Source organism: Jaculus jaculus, chromosome 12 (genome assembly GCF_020740685.1).
Source record: "Jaculus jaculus isolate mJacJac1 chromosome 12, mJacJac1.mat.Y.cur, whole genome shotgun sequence".
NCBI classification, from domain to species: Eukaryota; Metazoa; Chordata; class Mammalia; order Rodentia; family Dipodidae; genus Jaculus; species Jaculus jaculus.
This window is the reverse complement of record NC_059113.1, coordinates 29441910-29464283: the sequence shown is the minus strand read 5'-3', so window position 1 is coordinate 29464283 and position 22374 is coordinate 29441910. Positions and strand designations below refer to the sequence as shown.

The window sequence follows — 22374 nt, the reverse complement described above, 5'->3', positions numbered from 1 at the left end:
TTGCTTTGCAGTGCTGGAGATTGAACCTCAGGGCCTTCTAGGTGAGCACTGTACCATTGAGTTGCATCCTCAGCATCATTCTCCATATTGTCTTCTCTCTCGGTTCTCCTAGTCAGTCTTCTTGGAATTTTATTTTTAAATTTTTTCTAAGCCTTTTCTTTCATTGAATTTCCACTGTCAATTTTCTGGTTTCCATTTAATTGGATACTACTCTCTATTAATTTCTGCTTACCAAACTTCTTTTTCTAATATAATACTTAGTTATTGATTTGAAATATTCTTCTTTTCTGGGGCAAAGAGTGTTGGTGTTCTACCACTGAACTCTGCCCTCAGCCTCCATTCTTTTTTTAATATAACTTCTCAGTTTCCCTGTATGAAAATTAGTTATATTCCACTGAGATGATTCTCTTTATTTTCTTTATTCTAGTTTCTCTTGTAATTTCTTCTCTGACTCAAGCTGTTTGATTTGTAAATATCTGCTGAACTTTTTAGGTAATTTATGAAAAATATTAATTTTTTGGAATTAATGTTCAGTTTCATTTTGAACTGAGGTCATTTAATTTCATATGATTTCAACCTTCTTAAATTGATTGAAACTTGTTTTTTTTTAGTTTCTCAAGGTAGGGTCTCACTCTATCCCATCCTGACCTGGAATTAACTGTGTAGTCTCAGGGTGGCCTCAAGCTCATGGTGATCCTCCTATCTCTGCCTCCCAAGTGCTGGGATTAAAGGCATGCACCACCATGTCTGGCTGAGAATAAGGGTTCTTCTCTGGTTAGGGGTAATGTTCTAGAAATACTCACATCATATTGATGACAATGCTGTTCAAGTGTTCTATATTATTGCCCACTTTTTTTTTTTTTTTCAAGGTAGTGGTTTGCTCTACTCCAGGCTGACCTGGAATTCACTATGTAGTCTCAGGGTAGCCTCAAACTCACAGCAATCCTCCTACCTCTGCCTCCTGAATGCTGGTATTAAAGATGTGTACCACCATTCCTGACTTTTACTTTTTATACACTTTAACAACTTTTATTATTTATTTATTGGTTTTTGGTTTACTTTTTATTCATTTTTTAAGATAATCTTTTAAAATATTTTTATTTATCTATTTGAGAGTGACACAGAGAGAAAGAGAGAGAGAATGGGCGCATGAGGGCCTCCAGCCACTGCAAACGAACTCCAGATGCGTGTGCCACCTCATGCATCTGGCTTACGTGGGTCCTGGGAAATCAAGCCTCAAACCAGGGTCCTTGGGCTTCACAGGCAAGTGCTTAACCACTAAGCCATCTCTCCAGCCCTAAAATAATTTTTTAAAAAAGATTTATTTATTTGAGACGGAGAAAGAGGGAGAGACAGAGACAGAGACAGAGAGAATGGCAGGGCATCCAGCCACTGCAAATGAACTCCAGATGCATGTGCCACCAGGTATGTGTGGCTTTCTTGGGACCTGGAGAATCTAACCTGAGTCCTTAGGCTTCGCAGGAATGCACCTTAACTGCTAAGCCATCTCTCCAGCCCTAAATAATTTTTATCACTTATTTACTTATTTATTTATTTTGGTTTTTTTGAGGTAGGGTCTTACTCTAGTCCAGGCTGACCTGGAATTCACTCTGTAATCTAAGGATGGCCTGGAGCTCATGGTAATCCTCCTTCCTCTGCCTCCTGAGTGCTGGGATTAAAGGTGTGTGCCATCATGCCCGGCTTATTTATTTATTTTTTGTCTTGTTTTCTTTTGTTTTTGGAGGTAGGGTTTCACTATAGCTCAGGCTGACCTGGAATTCTCTATGTAGTCTCAGGGTGGCCTCAAACTCATGGTGATTCTCCTACCTCTGCCTCCCAAGTGCTGGGATAAAGGTGTGTACCACCATGCCCAGCTTAGTTTTTATTATTTTTTATGAGAGAGAGAGAGAATTGATGCACCAGGGCCTTCAGCCACTGCAATTGAACTCCAGATGTGTGCACTATCGTGTGTACATGTGTGACCTTACGTACATGTGGCTTTGGCCTTTGGAGCTGACTTTCAAGAGAAATATGGAAGAATTTGAAACCTTGGCCTAAGTACAGCTTGATGGGCTATTGTGGTCAGAGTTGACAGACCTGAATACAGTAAAAACTATGGACCATGAGTTTTGGCTTGTGAGGGTGAGAAGAGCTTTGCCTGGACTGGGCTAGCAGTTTGTGTGAAGAGCTTGTTGTTACACCTGTGTCCTGAGAACCTGTGCAGGGTTGCATTGTGTAGAAATGGACTGGTGTGAGCAGAGGGATATGGCACAGAAATGAAATCTTTGAACTAAAACTTCTGTCCATTCAGCTGCAATTATATGAGAGATTACAACCTTTGAGATTGGGCCAGATGACCTGCACTGGGGCACAGGAAGAAAGTAGACTCTTTTGAAGGGGCCTTAGTGTCAAAAAGAGTGTCCTGTTCTTCAAAGTCTGCTTTATTCCCCCCTGGATTAACAAACTGGCACCCCACCTGGTATTGTGGAGTATGAGAAATGCAGGAAAAAGTATTTCATTGAATTTGCAACACGGTCTTGTATTTTGGAAATGGCCATGGGCAGTGTGAAGCAGGTTTGCTGGATGCCTGCATGGAGACCCCATAGGGCCATGAGGATGAACCTGTGATTTGCAGTGGAGACTCAGTGGAGATGCCAGGACCACAAGATGGCTGCTAAGGAAAGCTCCCCGCCCCAATAAACCTTTCCAGGCCTGTGAGTAGCCTAGCTGGAGGGGTGGAGTTGGCACTCCAACGACTTGCTGCTGGTTAGAATTATCAGATGGACATTTGTCACTTAGAAGAGTTGTTGGACTTGGAGCTACAGAGCTTGATGTTTGCCCTGTTTGAATCTTGTATTGGTTGAATACTTCTTTGCTATGCCCAATGCCAGTTTTTGCAGTGCATTTATTCCGTGCCATTATGGGTTTTGGGGGGAATTTTTGTTTTGTTATTATGGCTCAAAAGATCTTGGACTATGAGGATGTTTGTCATTGGTATTGATTAAAAATTATGGGGACTTTTAAAGTGGGATGAATGCACAAACATCATGTTTGGTTATTGGTTTATGGGGCCAGGGATAGAATGGGATACAGGTATCTCCCATAAACTTAGGCGTTCTGAATGCCATGTCTTTAGCTGATGGAAATTTGGGAATTAAAGCCTCTTGGAGGCTGAGCATTGTTGGGGTGGGCTCATGTGTATTATAGCCAGTGTCCCCCCAGTGTTTGGCACACTCTCCTGTTGCTGTTGTCCACCTGATGTTGCCCAGGATGTGATGTCCACCCTCTGCTCATGCTATTGTTTCCCTCTGCCATCATGGAGCTTCCCCTTGAGTCTGTAAGCCAAAATAAACCTTTTTTTCCCCACAAGCTGCTCGTGGTTGGGTGCTTTCTGCCAGCAATGCGAACTTTTCCTGGACTAAGGTCTAACTTATTAAAAGGCTGGGGCAGACAGGTTACATCACCATCTACACGGGCTCTCTGGGAACTGTTTTACCGTTGGTGGTTCTTTCCTAGTGATTTTCCATTCGATTTCTTCTCCACCATGTGCAGATCAGTACTCATGCACTGAATCAGGGGGATCATCCAATAGACATCTGGACTTCTGTATGTGAGTGCCCCCCCCCCCTTTCTAGATCTCTGTCCTTGGCTGCCATGTTCTGGCATTTGTCTTCTCAAATCAGCAGTGGCATCACTGGGCTCTGAGCTTCTCCTTCCAAGGCCTGGACATGATCTCAAAATGGGGGAAATTATATGGCTCAACTTATTTGTTTTGTTTGTCCCAGTAACCACTGCCCTACACTGTTGTTCAATGTCCAAACACCACTGTTCATCTGTCGTTTCAGTTTCTCCAGTTGCATAAAGGGGAGAATTAATCCAGCCCTGTTAGTCAGGGTCAGAGCGGGTGTTCTTACCTGGAGAGAATGAGAAATACAGAGCCATTCATTTCACTCCCAGAAATTCAGTTGAAGTAGGTCTGGTGTGGACTTGTGGACTTTTTCCTCATTAAAGAAGTTCTCATTGATTTTTACATGGGTGATTATAGGATGCTGTATCTGGATGCTTCAGGCAGAGCCTTACTCAGGCATTTTTCTATTTAAAAGAAAGGTCCTATCTTCCCTCTCTTGTTGCATTATAGTACGTGTGGTGTATGTGTGAGTGTGTGTGTGTGTGTGTGTATGTGTGTGTGAGCGCAGAGGACAGAAGATGAGTGTCCTTCTCTGTTGCTCATCTGCATATTTCCTTGAGTGAGACATGTCCATCTCTGAACTTGGAGCTGCAGTTTCTGTGAACCCCAGCACTTATCCAATCTCTTCTCAGCACAGGACTGGGGTTAGAGGCCTGCCGTGGCCACATGAAGCTGTTTACATGAACACTGGGGAATCGAACTTAGGGCAAATCAGGTCCGCATGCTTGCTCAACAAGCATTTCACTCAAACCGCTGGTGTCTTTGTTTCTCTCTTGACTTTTTTTTTTTTGCACGGTCTCATTCTAGCCTAGACTAGCCTTAAACTCATGGCAATCCTCCTACCTCAATTTCCCCAAGTGCTGGGGTTATTGGTGTGAGCCACCATGCCCTGCTCAGCCTTTCTCATTTTTAAAGACGCTTCCTTGTTCTGAGAATGATGGAGCAACCAGCGAGTCATCTGAGAACAACGAAAAAGGCCAGATAAAACACAAAACCATGTGACTGCATCAGTGGGCTGTTGAGAAAACCAAGCCTCAGAGAAGGGGAAGCTATGTTAAGAGCTAAGATGACATCCAGCAATACCTTTGGCTCTCTGGACCGAAGCAACTCCAGCAACTGGGCTTGGGTTCTGAGTACAGAAGCTCTAGGGGGCAAAGATATTGTGAACAATGTGTTAGTTCAGTAGGGCTAGAGAGACACAACTTATCAAGACCAAAGGGGCCCGATTCACAGATAGGAAGTGGGAACACCTGAGCCCAGGACCTTGCTAGTTTTCCCCATGTCACCTACCAAGTGCTGACAGGAGGTTAACTGAGTGGAACACCTCTGCTAAGCAGGAGGGAGGTTTGGGCAGCCCGGGCGATTTCGGGAAGAGAGGATTAGAGAGCACCCATTGAAAGGAAGGCGTTGGGGACCACACCAGCTGCTAGTGGAGCCCTTGCAGGCATGCTTGCCTCTCCTCCTTTTTTCTTTTCTTTTCTTTCTTTTTTTTTGAGGTAGGGTCTTGGTTTAGTCCAGGCTGACCTGGAATTCACTAGGTAGTCTCAGGGTGACCTTGAACTCATGGTGATCCTCCTACCTCTGCCTTCCGGGTGCTGGGATTAAAGGCGTGAACCACCACACCTGGTTTATTTATTTATTTTTAATATACATAATTTTAGTATATATTAAAAAATAAAATTCACCATTCTAGAAAACCCAAAATTTACTAGTACTACAAATTCTTTGAAATTTGCTCTGCTACTATACACAAGAAATTAAACCATTGCATATTTAGGAACACTCAACATTAAAAACTTTAAAAAAAATCTAACTGTACATCATAGCCCCTCAAAAAGCTACAACCTTTTTATATACAAAGAATCTCATCAGCTTTACAAAAATTTGTACAGTTGAATTTCACATTCTTAGCAAAACAGTTACCTGAGTGTGTGTGTGTGTGTGTGTGTGCATGCATGCACACACACGTGCACACACTCCAAACACATTACAGGACAGCCATTTTACTCTTCATCTTCATCCTCTTCCTCCTCATCTTCTTTGAGCTGGTAGGCCTGCCAGGGTCCTTCTTTGGTGCCTCACTTTGTCCTTGGCATGGTATGCAGCAACATCCTTTTTACACTTCCTTTAGTTGCTTATCTTTGGCTGACTGCTCAGACCACATCTCACTCCTCTTTGCAGTATCCCCAATGGACAGGCTTGGGTGTTCACTTTTATCTTAGGGTGGTGTTTGGAGGAAGAAAGCAGATGGTGGGCTTTTAGGAACATTTTCCTTTTCTTTCTTATCACCTTTGGAAGGAGCATAGCTTTTCATCTCCTAGTCACAGCAAGCTCTGTTGCCTTGGGTCCCATCTTCAAGCTTTGACTCTTCCTTTGCAGACATGGTCTTCTGTGCGGCCGGGGCACTTCTTGCAGAACTCAGTGAGGTTGACTGAACAGTCAGGGTGTTTTTCTTCTTCTGCTCATCAGTGGATCTGCATGAAGGAGGACATCTTGCCCTGCGGCTTGTTGGGGTCTCATTTCGCCCCAGCGGCAGAGCTGCTATCTGGTGTGAGCTTCTTTTCCTGAGTGCAAATCCAGGCGCTTCTTCCTCCAACCAAGCTCTGGCACAGACTGGTTTATCCAGGATTTTTGTTTTTTCTAACTTACTTTGGAGGCCAAGTCTATCATAGCAGGAGCAGGAAGCCAGCTTCCCATGTCACATCAGTAGAGAAGAAGGAGAGAGAAATGATTGCTGGGGATCAGATATCTTTCTACTTTTTATAGAGCTCAGGACTCCCAGCCAAGGAATGGCACTGCCCACAGTTAGGGTGGGTCTTCACACCTCAATTAATCTAATTTAGAAAATCATTAACTGCCACACTAAGAGATTTATTAATTACCATGGTGATTTTAAATTCTGTCAAATTGACAACTCTACTACAGATTGACTATCACACACATTTATCAATAGCAGGTATTTGTATAAAAAATGTGGAAGGAGGAAGTAAACTAGCTATCTGAATCATCTCAAAAAAATTTGTTTTTAAAAAGGAAGCAGGGCATGGTGGTTGAGGTAGGATTGCTGTGAGTTGGAGGCCAGCCTCGGTTAAATTGAGACCTTGCCTTGAACCAGCACACCAAAAAAACCCTCAAAAATTCAAAAAGTACAACCCCCCCAAACTAAACCTAAGACCTAAGACCTATTTGAGAACCTTGTCTTGCTCCTGGTTCCCCTGTGGCTGGTGTGGTGCAGCTGGAACCCTCATCACGTGTGATATGGAGGGGAACACAGGAGAGAACAAGGAGACTTCAATATATCAAGAAGAGTCAACTGTCTACCAGGAGATGGGTCACCTCCACCTCGTCTGCCTGGACCCCAGAAATCATTACAGCGGCACAAATGCTGCTGTCATGGCTAGCCTGAAAACCAGTTTCAGGGAAATGGCGACAGTCATTGTGGCCACTCAAACCTCATAAAAACAGAGATCCAGAATCTACAGAGACAGCAACCCTGAATCACATCTCTTATCTTGCCCGCCAAGGCTCAGGGAACACTGCAGAAGACAGGGGGAAAGACTGTTAACAGCCTGAGACACCATGCCCCCATCCCTGAAGAGACTGACATCGGTTGGGCCCCAAAATGAATGCCAAAAACCCCACTGAAGACTCTCAGCAGAACTGGGGTGAGGGAAAGGGTGTCTATGTGTGCAACCTATTTATAAAAATAATAATAATAATAATAAAGAACTTGGGCTGGAGAGATGGCTCAGCAGTTAAAGGTGTTTAGGTTGGGCTCAGTTCCTCAGTATCTGCAGAAAGGCAGATGCACAAGGTGGTGCATGCATCTGAAGTTCATTTGCAGTGGCAGGAGGTCCTGGTGCTCCCATTCTCTCTGCTTGCAAATAATAAATAAAAACACAAAATACAGAGGCTGGAGATATGGCTTAGTGGTTAAGGTACTTGCCTGCAAAGCTTAAGGACCCAGGTTCAATTCCCCAGTACCCATGTAAGTCAGATGCGCTAATCGGCACATGTGTCTTGAGTTTGTTTGCAGTGGCTGGAGGTCCTGGCGCACCCATTCTCTATCTGCCTCTTCCTCTTTCAAATAAACATGTAAATAAAATATTTAAAAAGATAAAACACTATACCTTTTTAGAGCTATAAATTCCTTCTGAGCTTGTAAAAGGTGAGGACTTTAATCTTTCTTGGCTGCAAAACTTTTTAGATGACTTCCTAAATGTGTCATTTAGTTCTATAAATGTAAAAAAATACTTGTTATGGAAACTGCTTGAAAGCTCCACTGTGCTTTGTTGTTGAAATTGTTTTCCATTCTTGCTATTGTGTGCTGAAGCTCCAGTTTGGTCTTTCCTTAGGGTTCCCTGTGGCTAGTTTTTTTCCCCCTAGTTTTTTCAAAGCCAATCCAGTTCATCTCTGATTTGTTTTTTCTTCTGAAAACCAGACATGAAGAACACAACCACTCTTGATATGATTTTATCTGTCCCTGAGAATAAGAAACTTCTCTTGTTCTCCTAGGAGAGATTTTTAAAAAATATATTTATTTATTTGAAAGAGGGAGGGAAGGAGGGAGAGAGGGAGGAAGAGAGAGAGAGAGGGAGGGAGGGAGAGAGAATGGGTGCACCAGGGCCTCTAGCCACTGCAAATGAATTACAGATGCATGTGTCCCTTTGTGCATCTGACTTATGTGGGTCCTGGAAAATTGAACTGGGATCCTCTGGCTTTGCAGACAAACGCCTTTTTGTTCTGTTTTTTTCCTTCCATTGGATGTATTTTCATTACAAATAATCCCTGTTTTACCTTGGAATGTGTACTTCTCATTCACATAAGCTGGAAGATACCCTTTAAAAAAACATTTGATTTTTCTTTATTTACTTATTAGAGACGGGGGTGGGGGGGGGAGGGAGGAAGAGGGAGGGAGGGCAACAGACAGAATGGGTGTGCCAGGGCCTCTAGCCACTGTAAACACACTCCAGATGCATGTGCCACCACGTGCATCTGGCTTTCATGGGACCTGGAGAATTGAACCTGGGTCCTTAGGCTTCACAGGCAAGCACTTTAACTGCTAAGCCATCTCTCCAGCCCAGATATCCCTTCTTGTATCTTGAAAGTTCTCTTCTAGTTTGGGGATGAGGCTGGGAAGTGGGTGAAGGGGATTGGCAAACTTCACCAAACCAGCTTTGTTACCAATGCATGTCCAGGTAGCAAGTCGGAGGCCCTTTAGTTGACTATGAAAGTTTTTAGGTTGTTATTGTTGAATGGTCTTGACAGTCTACAGTGGAGAAAAGTTGGGTCAAAGGTTCCAGTGGACAAAGGCTACACAGGAAAAAATGGGTGGTGGTGTAACAAGACAGTCTATGAGGTGAGGTGGCTTACAAATTGTTCATTCACTAGAAGCTTTGCTCTTTTTGAGCCCGTATACTTGTACATGATGCTAGGTAGACACTGGCAATACCAGCAGGCACTGTGGAAGAGCATTTACCTGGGAATCTATCACCAAGTACACATAAAGGCTTCATATTAAGTGCAAAACGAATACAGCAATCAATTGATATTTCAGAAGTTCAGAAAAGGAGGTAAACCATCAAAGTTAAGGCAGGAAGCAACAGGCCATCTTTTTATTTATTTTTCACATTTTATTAATGTCACACACACCCCAACACCTGGGCTACACATGCATTTCAGGCACATGGACCACTTCATGCATTTGGCTTTATGTGGGTATGGGGGAAATCCAACTTGGGCGGATAGGCTTTGCAAGCAAACGCCTTTAACTGCTGAGCCACCTCCCGGCCATCGTTTCAAAGAAGAAAAGCTGGGATAAAACAAGGATGTTGGGGAGTCTATTCTGGGGGAGCGGGGACACAAAGCATATAAAGGTCGGATAACAGCAGTACACTTTAAAAAGCAAATGTCTGCCCATTTGATGCCTTTTCATTCGCCAGCTCTGCCTTTTCAGCGAATGCAGGAGAAAAGTGTTGACTCCATCTCTTCCAAAGTTGCTAATGGATGAGAGACAAGACAAAGAAACATCATAGCCAGTAGAGGACAAGACAGGCCACGGGAAAGTGACACTCCGCGGTTCAGCCACGGACGAGGAACCCAGCACCGGGGCATGGAGGCCAGCCAGGGACAGGCTTGGGAATGACACCGACTGAGGTTCCACACCAAGGTGTGCGCGTCTGCGTTAGCTGTGTGACCTTGGGCCAGTCCCAAGGGCCGGCCGTGTCCGTGCAGTGTCCTACGAAGGTGGCTCCTCGGAGTTGCAACAACTCTGGCTGGCTCACGGGGTGTCTGCGGCCGGCGTGAGAACTGACCGGGGTGTCCCACTTTCTGCACTCTCCCCCACCCTTCCCGTCACGCCGAATCGGCTCCCCGGGGTGGGCTGGCCTGGGTGGACAAGGCTTTTGGGGAGGTGTGTGTGTGTATGTGGAGGGTTGCGGAACAAGGTCAAGCGGATCAAGCGCTCGCGCAGCCGTGAGTTCGAGTCCCAGGCATCCACGACAGGGAACCGTAAACACGGACGCCGCCGCCGCCGCTCCAGAGTTCCGAGACCCCCCGACCAGCTCCCGGATGTCGGCGCCGCGCCCAAGCCATCCCCCGCCGAGCGCCTGCCCTTCAGTTTTCCCCGACGGAGAACTGGGGATGTACCTTCTCCTTCCGTCCCCGCCGTCGGCCTGACCTCGGCGCGTCAGGCCAGGGGGAGCCCCCCGCCCTCCCCAGCCGCGGGCCGCCGGCCGCACCGAGTGCTCCTCCTCCCACTTTGGCTTTGGCCTTTTGTACCGGCGTCACGTGACCCGGCCGGCCGGCTCTTCCCTGCAGCCCCTCCCCGCCCTCCGGCCCTTCCCGGCGCTGGGGCCCGCTCTTCCCGCTCTCGGCCGCTCCCCCCTCGCCCCGCACACACGCTCCCGGCTCCCCTCCTCCTCCCCTCGGCCTCCCGCCCAAGCTGTTCCCGCTCCCTCCCTCCCCCAGGCCGCCGTTCCCTCGCGACGCTCCCCTCCTCCCGCGGCTGTTCCGCCGCCTGGCCTCCCCTCCCCCCGGCCGGAGCTCACTGTCTCCAAGATGGCGGCCGCGTCAGTTTGGGGCATCTCCGCGGTCCGGCCCGAGGCCTCGGGATCCCGGCTGTCTTCCTCCCCGGTAAGTAGTCGAAGGGACATCGCCGGCCGTCCCCGGCCTCCAGATCCGAAGTCGGGTCGCTCCGGGACCCGCTCGGCCGTCTCGCGGGGTTCGGCGGGCTGCTGCAGGCCCCGCCGCGGCCTGCGCGCTCTCCCGCTGCTCTGCGCCAGGCCTCGGGCTGGGCGCCGCGGCCGCCCCCTCGCGCCCGGCCGGCGCCTGAGCTCTCTCTCCCCCCCTTCCCCCCTCCTTCCTCCGCCGCCGCCGCCGCCGCCACCGCCACCACCACCACCACCACCACCGCCCGCTCCCGGCTCCCCGCCGCTGCCCGCCCGTTCGCCCGCGGCCCGTGGCTGCCGGCCCGCTCCCGGAGCTAACCGGCGCTCAGCGGACGGCCAGGCCGCGGAGCCTGGGGCTGGTGTGCGGGCGAGCCCGCTCTCCCTCGGGGGCGCGCCCACTGCCCGCCCCACCTGCGCCGCCCGCCCGGGCTCGGCTCGGCTCCGCTCCCCGGCGCGCTCGCTCGCTCGCTCGCTCGCTCGCTCTTCCGCTCGGGTGGCGTGCCCGGGAGCCGGGCTTGGGCTGCGGGCTGGCGGGTGTTGTGGTGCGGAGGAGGCAGCACGTGTGGGGTTGTGTCTGTCGGGCTGTCAGTCCTGCCCCGGCGCCGGGGCGGGGAGGCAGCGGGCAGCCTGTCAACCTGGACAGCTTCATGCCGGACCTGTCAGGCCCCGCGCGCCCCTCGCCACCTTGGGCCCCTTGGAGCTCGGCGTCCGCGGGAGCTGGGGAAGCCGGGCTTGGGGGGTGGGGTGGGGGGGGATGCCGAGCTCTGCACTCCACGTGATCTCATTGTTAACTTACTCTTTCGGGTTCTGTTCCCATCGAATCGAAGCGGCGGAGCACCCCATTGGGCAAGCTGCATGGTGGTGCCGGTTCAAGTTTTTTTCTTTTCTTTTCTTTCCTTCTTTTCTTTTTTTAAGTTCCTGTCTCTTCTTAGAGGTGGCGGGGGGAGAAAGAATGAGAATACGAATGTGTTTGGGGGTGGGGACCGGGCCGGGAAAGGCTGTTGCCAGCCAGCTGCGCTTTCCTACGGACCGCTGGAGTACTTTGCGAGAGTTGAGGTTCGGGTCCGCAGCGCTTTCCTTGCTGCTCAGCCTGCGTACCTCCTGGAAAGACAATGACTGTCATTCATTCTTTTTTTTTTTTTTTTTTTCCTTTTTAACCTGAGAGCTGAGTCCTTTAGGAGGTTCCCCGCTCCTTAAACGTGGATCGTCATTTCTTCGTCTAGTTTAACGTTAATGTCTATACAGTGAACTTTCTTGTAATAATATTCTGATAACTTATCCTCTTGAGAACCTCATCAAAATGAAGCAGAGCCCTACCAGGGGTCTTCAATTTAAGCAACTAATCTTAAAATAAATGTTGGCCCAAGTTCTAGTGTTTTGCTTCAGTCTTTGCTATCTTATCAGAGTCAATAATAGTACACCTTCTCTTTCTTAACATGTATTAGTTTTCCTTTTGCTTTTAATGTCACTGTTAAAAGTTGCTGGAGGGGGGAGTTTTTTTTTTCCTTAGCATTTATATTGTAAATGCTGTCCTGAACAAGAGCACAAGTCCAGAAAGAAGTTAATCTTAGTTTTGGAGGCTAATGAGTTATTTAGGTTCAGAATTGATTATTTTAGTGATCAAAAAATGAGCATGAAAGAATATTGATTTTTGATCCAGAGAGGCAATATATTTGTTTTTGTTTTACTGATTAATGTCCACTCTGAGAAAGGAGTCTTGAATTCAAATCTTTGTCAGACCCATTTCTCTCTAGGTGCACATGGGCAGTTTGTCCTCCCCCCCCAACACTACATTGATATGTAATATGTGAGTCTGATCCCAGTGATTGTGGGCCTTTCTCATTTCTAGTTTCTCTACCTGTATATTGCATATAATTAATTGGACAGTTGTTACTCCCTCCAGCATATGGATATTAGTGAAAGTTTGAATAAAATTGTGTTACTTTAAAGTTCTTTAAGCATGCCACACTATGCTGTTTTCATTACTTTGTTCCAATACTATTAAGGTAATATTTCACTTAAATTGTAAGCTGTGAAACATGTATTTCTTATTTCTTTTCATATGTGAAAAAGCTAAAATTATCTTAGTAGTTTTTCTTCCTACCTTACTGTTTTTATCCACTCTGAATGTCTGGAATTTTGAAAGATGAAAGATTCACTCTTACTTTCATTGCAGATTCTTTCTACTAATCCAGATACTTGTTGAAGTGCTGACTAGTTTCTTGGGGAAAGATGTGAAGGAAGAGTTGAGATTCATAGACTGGTGAGCAGAGATTGCGGAGGACAAAATAGCCAGCACTCCTCCGGTTAGTTGTAGCTTAAGGTCATTCATGGAACATCTCATTTTGTTTCTTCATTATACCGTAATTACTCATCTTTTTTATTTTTTTATTCCAGTGGTTTCCAGTACTTATTTTGGAATATTAATAGAACCATATTAAAACTCTTAGTAGTGCTCAGCAAACACTTTGCTTGATTGCTTAAAAAAAAAACAACTAGGATTTCAGTTTATAGATTATTTGTAGAAGGAGCTTTGATAGAAAACTGACGTTGTTTTAATTGCTTTTCAGGCATAAGATGCTTTTTTCTTTTTTTTTGGTCCCTTTTGCTGGGAAGCTGGAAATGAGATGTATGGAGTTCTTACAACTTTATGAAGAGACTGATGTGTGGTGCTATTGGGAAGTTTGAAGATATCTCAAATAATCAGTTGTTTTGGTTTCTAAGGTAAAAGTGGGAAGTCATTCTATTTTGTGAAAGGAGGAAGGACTCAGGCAAGAAAACTTGTATGCTATGGTTAACTGGTTCTCAGCCTCCGAGAATCTTGTTTTCCATTGTGTAAAACTTACTCAGCATCAGGATAAGGGATAACGACTCTATGGATATACAGAATCCTTCACCATGGTAAAACTCGCTAACCCGCTGTACACGGAGTGGATTTTGGAGGCCATCAAAAAAGTGAAAAAGCAGAAACAGCGACCTTCGGAAGAAAGGATATGCAATGCAGTGTCTTCATCCCATGGCTTGGATCGCAAGACTGTCTTGGAACAGTTGGAGTTGAGTGTTAAAGATGGAACAATTTTAAAGGTCTCAAACAAAGGACTCAATTCCTATAAAGATCCTGATAATCCTGGGCGAATAGCACTTCCTAAACCTCGAAACCATGGGAAATTGGATAATAAACAAAATGTGGATTGGAATAAATTGATCAAGCGGGCATTTGAGGGCTTGGCAGAGTCTGGTGGCTCAACTTTGAAAAGTATTGAACGCTTTTTGAAAGGTCAGAAGGATGTGTCTGCATTATTTGGAGGCAGTGCTGCCTCTGGCTTTCACCAGCAATTACGATTGGCTATCAAGCGGGCTGTTGGCCATGGCAGACTCCTTAAGGATGGACCTCTGTATCGGCTCAACACTAAAGCAGCCGGTGCTGATGGGAAGGAGAGCTGTGAGTCTCTTTCCTGCTTACCTCCAGTGTCACTGCTTCCCCATGAAAGAGATAAGGTAAGAAAAGTACATGCCTCACTGTCACCAGAGCTGGAGAGAATGGCACGCCACACACAGTGCTAGGAAGTTACAAAGAAGTTCAAGTTTGTCTTTGGGGACTTCTGATGAGTGACCCTTTCTGTCCCCTCCCCCCCCCCCCGTTCGTGTGTGTGTGTGTGTGTGTGTGTGTGTGTGTGTGTAGGTCAGAGGACAATGTGAAGTGTTGGCCCTCACCTTCCACGATGTTTGTTCACCACTGCATTCACCAAGCTAGCTCACCTAGGACTTTCTGGGTGATTCTCCTTTCTCTTGTCTCCCTTCTTGACATAGTCATGCCTGTGTTCCAGATGCTAGCACTATAGTATCTAGCTTTATTTGGGTTCTAGGGGATCTGATTTCAGGTGCTCATGCTTATCAGGCAAGTATTTTACCTACTGAGCCAGCTCCCCAGCTTCCTTTTGCTATTTTTTACTGGTGAGTTCCAGCTCTGAGAGCTTAGTAGATGCCTATTGTTCTGGTAATTTTAAAAACATTTCAAGAGTAGGATTCAAATTGTAGAGTGTCAGTCCACCTATTAGAACATACTTAGCTTAGTATTAAAACTTCTGACTAGCGATTCTTCGAGTCCCATACTGGTGGAACTTGAGTTTAGAAATGCTGGAGATTCGACTTGGAAAGAAGTAGATTATTCCGAGAACCTTTTACCTTTTTCCATTTTGTTTTAGGCTATCATTAGACAGGAATGAGACAGGGTCTTATGACTCATAGTAGGAACTGAGCAAATTTAGCAATTCTTATTTCTGCTGTTTCTGTATTATAGCTTCCTGTCACATATTGTGGTGTTTTTGGAGACAAGGTCTTGCTTTGTGCTCCTGGGTGGCATAAGACTTGCCATCCTCCTGCTTTTGCCTCAGTTTGTGCAACTATAGGCATATACTACCACACTCAGTGTTTTATGACTTTGTATATAATGAAATTCTAAAACATTATTATTTGTGACATCTTATAGGATTATAATGTCTTGTATTGTAAGGTTTTGGAGAATTGGGAGTTTTGGTGTATAGACAAGTATCTTCCTCTCTTGTGTGTTAAGGCTGTTGTTTTGTGCATTTGGAGGTATGTCTTTTTTTTTTTTAATGTTTTTTCTGATTTATTTATTTGAGACAGAGAGAGAGAGAGAGAGAGAGAATGGGCATGCCAGGGCCTCCAGCCACTGGAAACAAACTCCAGATTCATGTGCCACCACATGCATCTGGCTTACATGGGATCTGGAGAGTCGAACCTGGGTCCCTAGGCTTCCCAGGCAAGGGCCTTAACCACTAAGCCAGCTCTCCAGCCCTGGAGGTATGTCTTAACGGTGTATTTTGGTCCATAAGTAGACATTTGGGGATGAGAAATTTATGTGTATCTATTTCTTTACACAGATTTAGTGTCTTACTTGTCAGTTTATTCCAGGTGCTCTGAATAGTTCTGTGGCTCAGAGTGACAGTAACTTAAATTGTTGCACACTAAGCATGGTCCTGCACTCCTGTAATCCCAGTGCTTGGGAGGTGGACACAGGAGGATCTCTGTGGCAAGCTGTGTAGCTACAGTAGCCTAATCTGTGAGCTCTGGGTTTCTCTCAGCACTGGGATTACAGATATGTACTATCTATCATGCCAGGCAACACTAGTTTTTCATTTAAATTTTTCTCCCTTAAAACATGGTCTCATATAGCCCAGGCTGGCCTTGAACTTGCTGTGTAGTATATATAGGATGACTTTGAACTTCTTTCTGATCCTCCTGCCTCAGCCTCCCAAGTAGATTTCAGGCTTTTGCCATCACATCTGTTGTGCTGTATTGGTAGGGATTTAATCCAGGGCTTCCTGCATGCTAGACAAGCACTCTGCCAACTGAGCTACATCTCCAGGCCTCATTTTTAGGAATCTGTTTCTGAAGGGTCGAGTTTTCTCTGTGAACTTGTAGCTAGGATCATACGTTACAGGTTGAAGGTCCTTAATGTGAAAATCCAAAAAGTTTCCAAATCTTCTTGAGCATCAGAAAGTAGTGAAGTTTCATAGTTCCAGGTGCTTTGAGGTTTGGGTTTGGGATTTTCAGATTGGGGATGTTCAACTGTTGCATAAGTCTTCCATAATGTTAAGGACTCTGAAATCTGAAGTAATTCTGATTCTAAGCGGTATTTGGTAAGGAGTAAAGGATACATGATAAAATCTTTGTTTGATTTCTCATGAAGTTATTAATTGATAGAAAATCCCACTCATAAAATGGTTCTATTTCGTCTGGGCATTTTTATAGGATTTATGTTAAAAATCTAAGGTAGGTAAGCAACTAAAGTACTATTTTATATTCTGGCATGGAAATTATTTCTTGGTCACATGACTGAAGTTAAGTAAAATAGGATTGGGTTGTTACAACTATTATCCAATGATTTAATGGAACAAATTCAGTGGCATAGCTGTGAATTGGTTATTATAAATTCTCGGTACTTGATTTTATACTAATTTCTCTTGCTTGAATTTTTTATCACTGAGCTAAATTCATATCCCTATAGAATTTAATTAAATATTAGTCATACATAAAATGTAATTTGTGCATATTAGGAAAAGTTGTCAATTTGAAACAGTGCAGGTTAAGCCCACATTCTAGAACCCTTTACTTCTGGAAGGGACCCTGAGGACCGTCCTATGGTCCTTACTTTACAGCTGAGCTGGTACCCTTTGTTGAAGGTATTGTGTACTATCTTTCATTCAAAAAGTTTCATTTGCAGAGATCTGATGTGCTTGGTTTACAAGTGTCTGTTTATGTAGTGTTGCTAATGGAAATTACTATATTTGGAGTATACATTTGGGAAGTTTGTGTTTCTTCGAGTAGACTTCCATGTGAACTGATGATCAGAAGAGAGTGTACTTTGAAATTGGAATTTTATTCTTTCCTCAGGCTGATTTTATGACAATATCTTTGAAATTAGAATGATGAGTTCTGTTCTATATTTTTTAGTGAAGTCCTACTTTTGGTAGTGTATTTTCTGAGTCACTTTCCCAAAGATGTGAAGAGCCCACATACAGAATTACAGTACAGTAAACTCTAAGGTGAGAAATTATTCTTCCTCTGAACAGATTATATATCTCCCCCTTTTTATTATATTTCAACTACTACTTTTAATTTCCTTGAAACTTTCTAGTCAATTTCTGCGTAGAATGGATTGGCTTGCTATTATGAACATATTCTTGCACACACATTCATATTCTCATTCTCTCTGTCTCTCCTCCAGAGTATATTTTTGATAGATTAGGGCAGGAGTACTTTTCACTTTTAGTCATCAATAATTATTGAGTACTTACTGTGGAATTGGATCTGATAGGGCTATCTTTGTGGACTGCCTGGTCAGCTTTGGGTTAGAAATGAAATTCAAGGATTATTTGTAGTAAACCATGCAAATATCTCTTTCCTTCTTTCCTGGATCAGTTCTGTTTTATTTTATGATATTAACCTCTGGAAAGGGAACTGTAGAATTTTATATTCAAGTTTAAATAACCAAGTAGTTTCTTTTTTAGCAAGATGAGAAGACTGTATAGAAATATTTTTAGGAGACATTGTGAAGTCACTTGAAGTTTAGTGTTATTTTCACACTAAGGTAGGAGAATCCATGGAATATTAATGTAAGAGTTTGATCTGTATGGTAGGGGAATTTCTGAGCTGCTCTAGGGTATTGGACTTTATGTTGAGTTAAATTAGACAACTGTTTGCTGTTTTCCAGGTTTGCTCTGCAGTAGTTGCTGTTTATCTGAGGAGAATATAGCCCAGACCCTAGTGATGTCTAAGTCCAATTGTAGTCCTGAACCCTGTACAAATGGCTCCTGATGTACCATGACCTAATGTATGGTTTTTCTTTTACAGTGTCATGAAAGCAATACACCAGTAAAGTGTACTTTGAGTTTTGATCTGTTCTTGGGCTTGTGTGATGCCTGGGCATGGCAGAGGGCATCAGCTCCCAGTCAGCCTAGTGATCATTCTGTTAAACAACTGATACTATGCTGTGGTATTGGGTAGGTTGGGGATGTTAAATACATTTTCAGTTTATGATGCTCAGATTCCTGTGGGCTTATCAGTAAATCAATCATGTGTCTAGGATCATGTGTATATACTGTCTGTTTCTATACATACATACATACATAAGATACAATTTGATATATAAATTAGGTATAGTAAAAGATTACCAGTAATTTAATACAGTAGAACAATTGTAGCAAGATACTTTAATAAACTTAATTAAAACTTGGGGATTATTCATTTCTGGAATTTTCCATTTAATATTTTGGACTAGTTAACATTGAAGTAACTGAAACTTTAGAAAGCAAAAGTGGGTAAAGGGGTACTCTTATACATATGTTAACCCATTTAATCTTCATATAACTAACACTGACATGTACCAGCAATGAGGTAGATAGATGATGATATTTTAGAGATGAAGAAACTGAGAAATAAAAGAGTTCGGAGTAGTCGCTCTAATGTATCTGGGATTTTTACCTAGGCAGCCTAGTCCCAGAGTCTTTCTAACAACTGTACCACTCACCTATTGCCCCCAATATGTCATATGTAATGTTTACCAGTGCACTCAAATCCAGAATTGTGCATGTCCTTGATGCTAATTTCATAGCTTCATAGCACATCCCCTAATTGTAAAAGGATGCATCCCCCAACCTTCACTGTTTGTATCTCTCATTTTCTTTTTCTATCATGGAATAAATTTCAGACTCACTTTGAACCATTAATATGTTAGGAACTAAAGGTTATGAATAAACTAACTTTGTAACCTGAGGTCCATTAAAAAACAAAATTTCATCTACACAACATTTTTACTTTTTTAAAAAAAATTATTTATTTGTGAGAAAGAAGCAGGTAGAGAGAATGGGTGCACCAGGGCCTTCAGGTGCTGCAAACAGACTCCACACGCATGTGCCACTTTGTGCGTCTGGCTTACGTGGGTCCTGGGTAATCAAAGCTGGGTCCTTAGGCTTCACAGGCGCCTTATCTGCTAAGCCATCTCTCCAGTCCCATTTTACTTTTTCTTAAAAGATAAGTTTTGTGTTTATTTTTCATTTCAGAAAAATTAAAAGTTTTCTTGATTTGTAGTCTGGGCATTGGTTATCTGACTGGAATAGAGTGCTTTTATTGGGAAACAATGTTGAAAACAGATTGATCTCAATAATCTTTATATTTCTTCCTTGAGACAGGCTTTCATGTAGCCCAGGCTAGTCTTGAACTTGCTTATAGCTGAGGATGACCTTGCACATTTGCTCTTCCTGCCTCTTACCTCCCCAGTGCTGGACTTAAAAGGCATGTACCACCACATCCCATTGATGTAGTGCTAGGGATGGAACCCAGGGCTTTGGGCCTACTATCAAGCAATTCTACTAATGTGGCTACATCCTTAAGCCTTTGAATGCAATGTGTGTGTGTGTGTGTGTGTGTGTGTGTGTGTGTGTGTGTTGTTGTTTTTGCTTTGTTTTTTTTTTCAAGGTAGGGTCTTATTCTAGCTCAGGCTGATCGGAATTCACTATGTAGTCTGAGGGTGGTCTCGAACGCATGGTGATCCTCCTATCTCTGTCTCCCAAGTGCTGGGATTAAAGGCATGCGCCACCACACTCAGCTTGTGTGTGTTATTTCTTATGTCATTTGTCTTACAACATTGTTTAAACCATTTTTTTGGTGACTATAACAATTTGCCATTAATAAGTCATTAAAGTGGATTAATTGTAAATGTGTTGAAAATTGAAGCCAGGCACAGTTAGGTCCTGCCTGTAATTCCCAGCACTCTAATGGCTAAGATAGTAGGCTGTGGCAGGAAGGTTGTGGATTTGCAACTAGCCTGAACTATACATATTGAGATCTTATCTGAAGAAAAAAATTCAGATATTTAAGAATAACTGAGATGAAGATAGGTTGTAATATAGTCCTTCTTTAAATGTTTGTTCTGTTAACCAGACTTATTTGTTTAAAGGTAATCAAATGTACTGGTACTTCTTGATTTTCTAGTTATCAGATAAGTACATTCATTTTTCTTGATTTTCAGTCCAGGATGCACCTTTATTTTTGAAATGTCTTTTTCTGTTTTTATCACTTATTTGTGTGTGTGTGTGTGTGTGTGTGTGTGTGTGTGTGTAAAATGGGTCTGTGTATGGGCATGCATCTGTAGCATGCTTGTGGAGATTAGAGGAGAACTTCGGGTGTTTCTCCTTTCCTACCACTCTCCCATTGCCATGAGTGCTTTGGGATTACAGATGCATGTGCCTGGCTATGTCCAGCTTTATGTGGGCAACCTGTAGAGTGCTCTGAGGAGGCCAGAACTTGGGTTGTCAGGCTTGCCAGCCTATGTCTCTTAAGTACTGAGCCGCACATGTTGAGGAAAACTTGAGGTTCTAAAGCACGGGTTAGCCATTGTTAATCAAAACCCAGTGTACATAGCATTTTCTTATATCTTAGCTACTTTTTAAATAAATTGCTAGAATTAATGACGACTCAGATAATCACAAATTACTTCAGAAATGCAGATCTAGCCAGATGTGGTGGTACTTGCCTTTAACCCCAGCACTCAGAGGTCAGAGGCAGGAGGATAAGTGTGAATTCCAGGTCAGCCTGAAACTACATAGTGAATTCCAGGTCAGCCTGGTCTAGAGTGAGACCCTACTTTAGAAATCCAAAAAGAAAAAGAAAAACAAAGAAATAGAAATCTTGCTCCCCTACCACTTGCCCTTATCTATATGTCGATCGAGGGAATGTAAACAATTCTTTATAGAAACATACCAGTAGTTACCATTTGTTAAGGGTTATGATGCATGATGCGTGGGGCAGTGTTCTAAGTGCTTTTTAAATTAAAAAAAATTTTTTTTGTTTATTTATTTGAGAGCAATAGAGAAAGAGGCAGGTAGAGAGAATGGGCACACCAGGGCCTCCAGCCACTGCAAATGAAGTTCAGACACGTGCATCCCCTTGTGCATCTGGCTAATGTGGGCCCTGGGGAATCGAGCCTCGAACTGCGGTCCTTAGGCTTCACAGGCAAGTGCTTAACTGCTAAGCCATCTCTTCAGCCCGTTCTAAGTGCTTTAATGTGTGCTTTCCTATTACGATCTCAAAAGAACTCTACAGGGTTAAAGTTTATAGGTATATAATATTTGTATAATAGCTTTTTAGTAGTGTTTAATACTACAAATTTCCATTGAGGCTTCTCATTAAAAACAAAACAAAACAAAACAAAAAAATGGAGCCGGGCATGGTGGCACATGCTTTTAATCCCAGCTCTTGGGAGGCAGAGGTAGAAGGATTGCCATGAGTTCAAGGCCGCTGTAAGACTATGTAATGAATTCCAGGTCAGCCTGGGCTAGAGTGAGACCCTACCTACCTTCAAAAACCAAAAAAAAAAAAAAAAAAAAAGGAAAGTGAATCTAAAGAAATGCATGCTCCATCACATTTCTGACTTCTTTTTTAAAGCAGGATCTCATTTTAGCCCAAGTTGACCAGGAACTCATTCTGTAGCTCTAGGCTGGCCTTGAACTCATGGCCATCCTCCTACCTCAGCCTTTCCAGTGCTATTATTATAATAGACATGAGCCAGTTAAATTTATTTTTATTCTTGCTGCCTGTGTGCAGTTTATCCTGGACCTATGGGCCAGGACTTTTATTTCAATCTGTTAATTAATTTTTACATTATGCTTATCTTGAGTGCTGTGAAAGCAAATATGTAACAGGAACTCTGCTAGGAACCTGGGGATTTTATCATTCCAGTCCTACTGAGGTTGTACAAATCTGCATGCCACCTATTGGATTTTTATTTTCTCTTTAAAATTTTGGAGAAAACACATTCCCACACTGATTTAGTTCCTAGCTATAGGAGAATGCAAATCTACTTGTCATTTGCTAGTTAAAATAATTTTTTTTTTCCCCACTGAACTGGAGAGTGTTTCTTTTTGTTCTCTTTAAACTCTTCAGAAAACAAATATGTGCTATGTATAGGAATTATTAAGTGCTTCATCCTGGTAA

At 43.7% G+C, this 22374-nt stretch overlaps 1 protein-coding gene and 1 long non-coding RNA gene across 4 annotated transcripts in view; one reads left to right on the top strand and one right to left on the bottom strand.

Moving 5' to 3' along the window:
- Positions 1 to 9288: 9288 nt before the first annotated feature.
- On the bottom strand, positions 9289 to 10445 carry LOC123453532. The gene is made up of 2 exons (XR_006632879.1): positions 10337 to 10445; positions 9289 to 9687 (listed from the first exon to the last, which is right to left on the bottom strand). It is a non-coding gene; the product is annotated as an uncharacterized LOC123453532 (long non-coding RNA).
- Positions 10446 to 10745: 300 nt separating this feature from the next.
- Kat6a (lysine acetyltransferase 6A) overlaps positions 10746 to 22374 on the top strand; it is a 107254-nt gene continuing 95625 nt past the window's right edge. For all 3 annotated transcript variants that reach the window (XM_045130511.1, XM_045130510.1, XM_045130509.1), the window contains exons 1-3: positions 10746 to 10822; positions 13034 to 13163; positions 13428 to 14355. In XM_045130511.1, the coding sequence (XP_044986446.1) occupies positions 13756 to 14355 (600 nt within the window). In that variant the 5' untranslated portion in view covers positions 10746 to 10822; positions 13034 to 13163; positions 13428 to 13755. The remainder of the gene's footprint in view (positions 10823 to 13033; positions 13164 to 13427; positions 14356 to 22374) is intronic.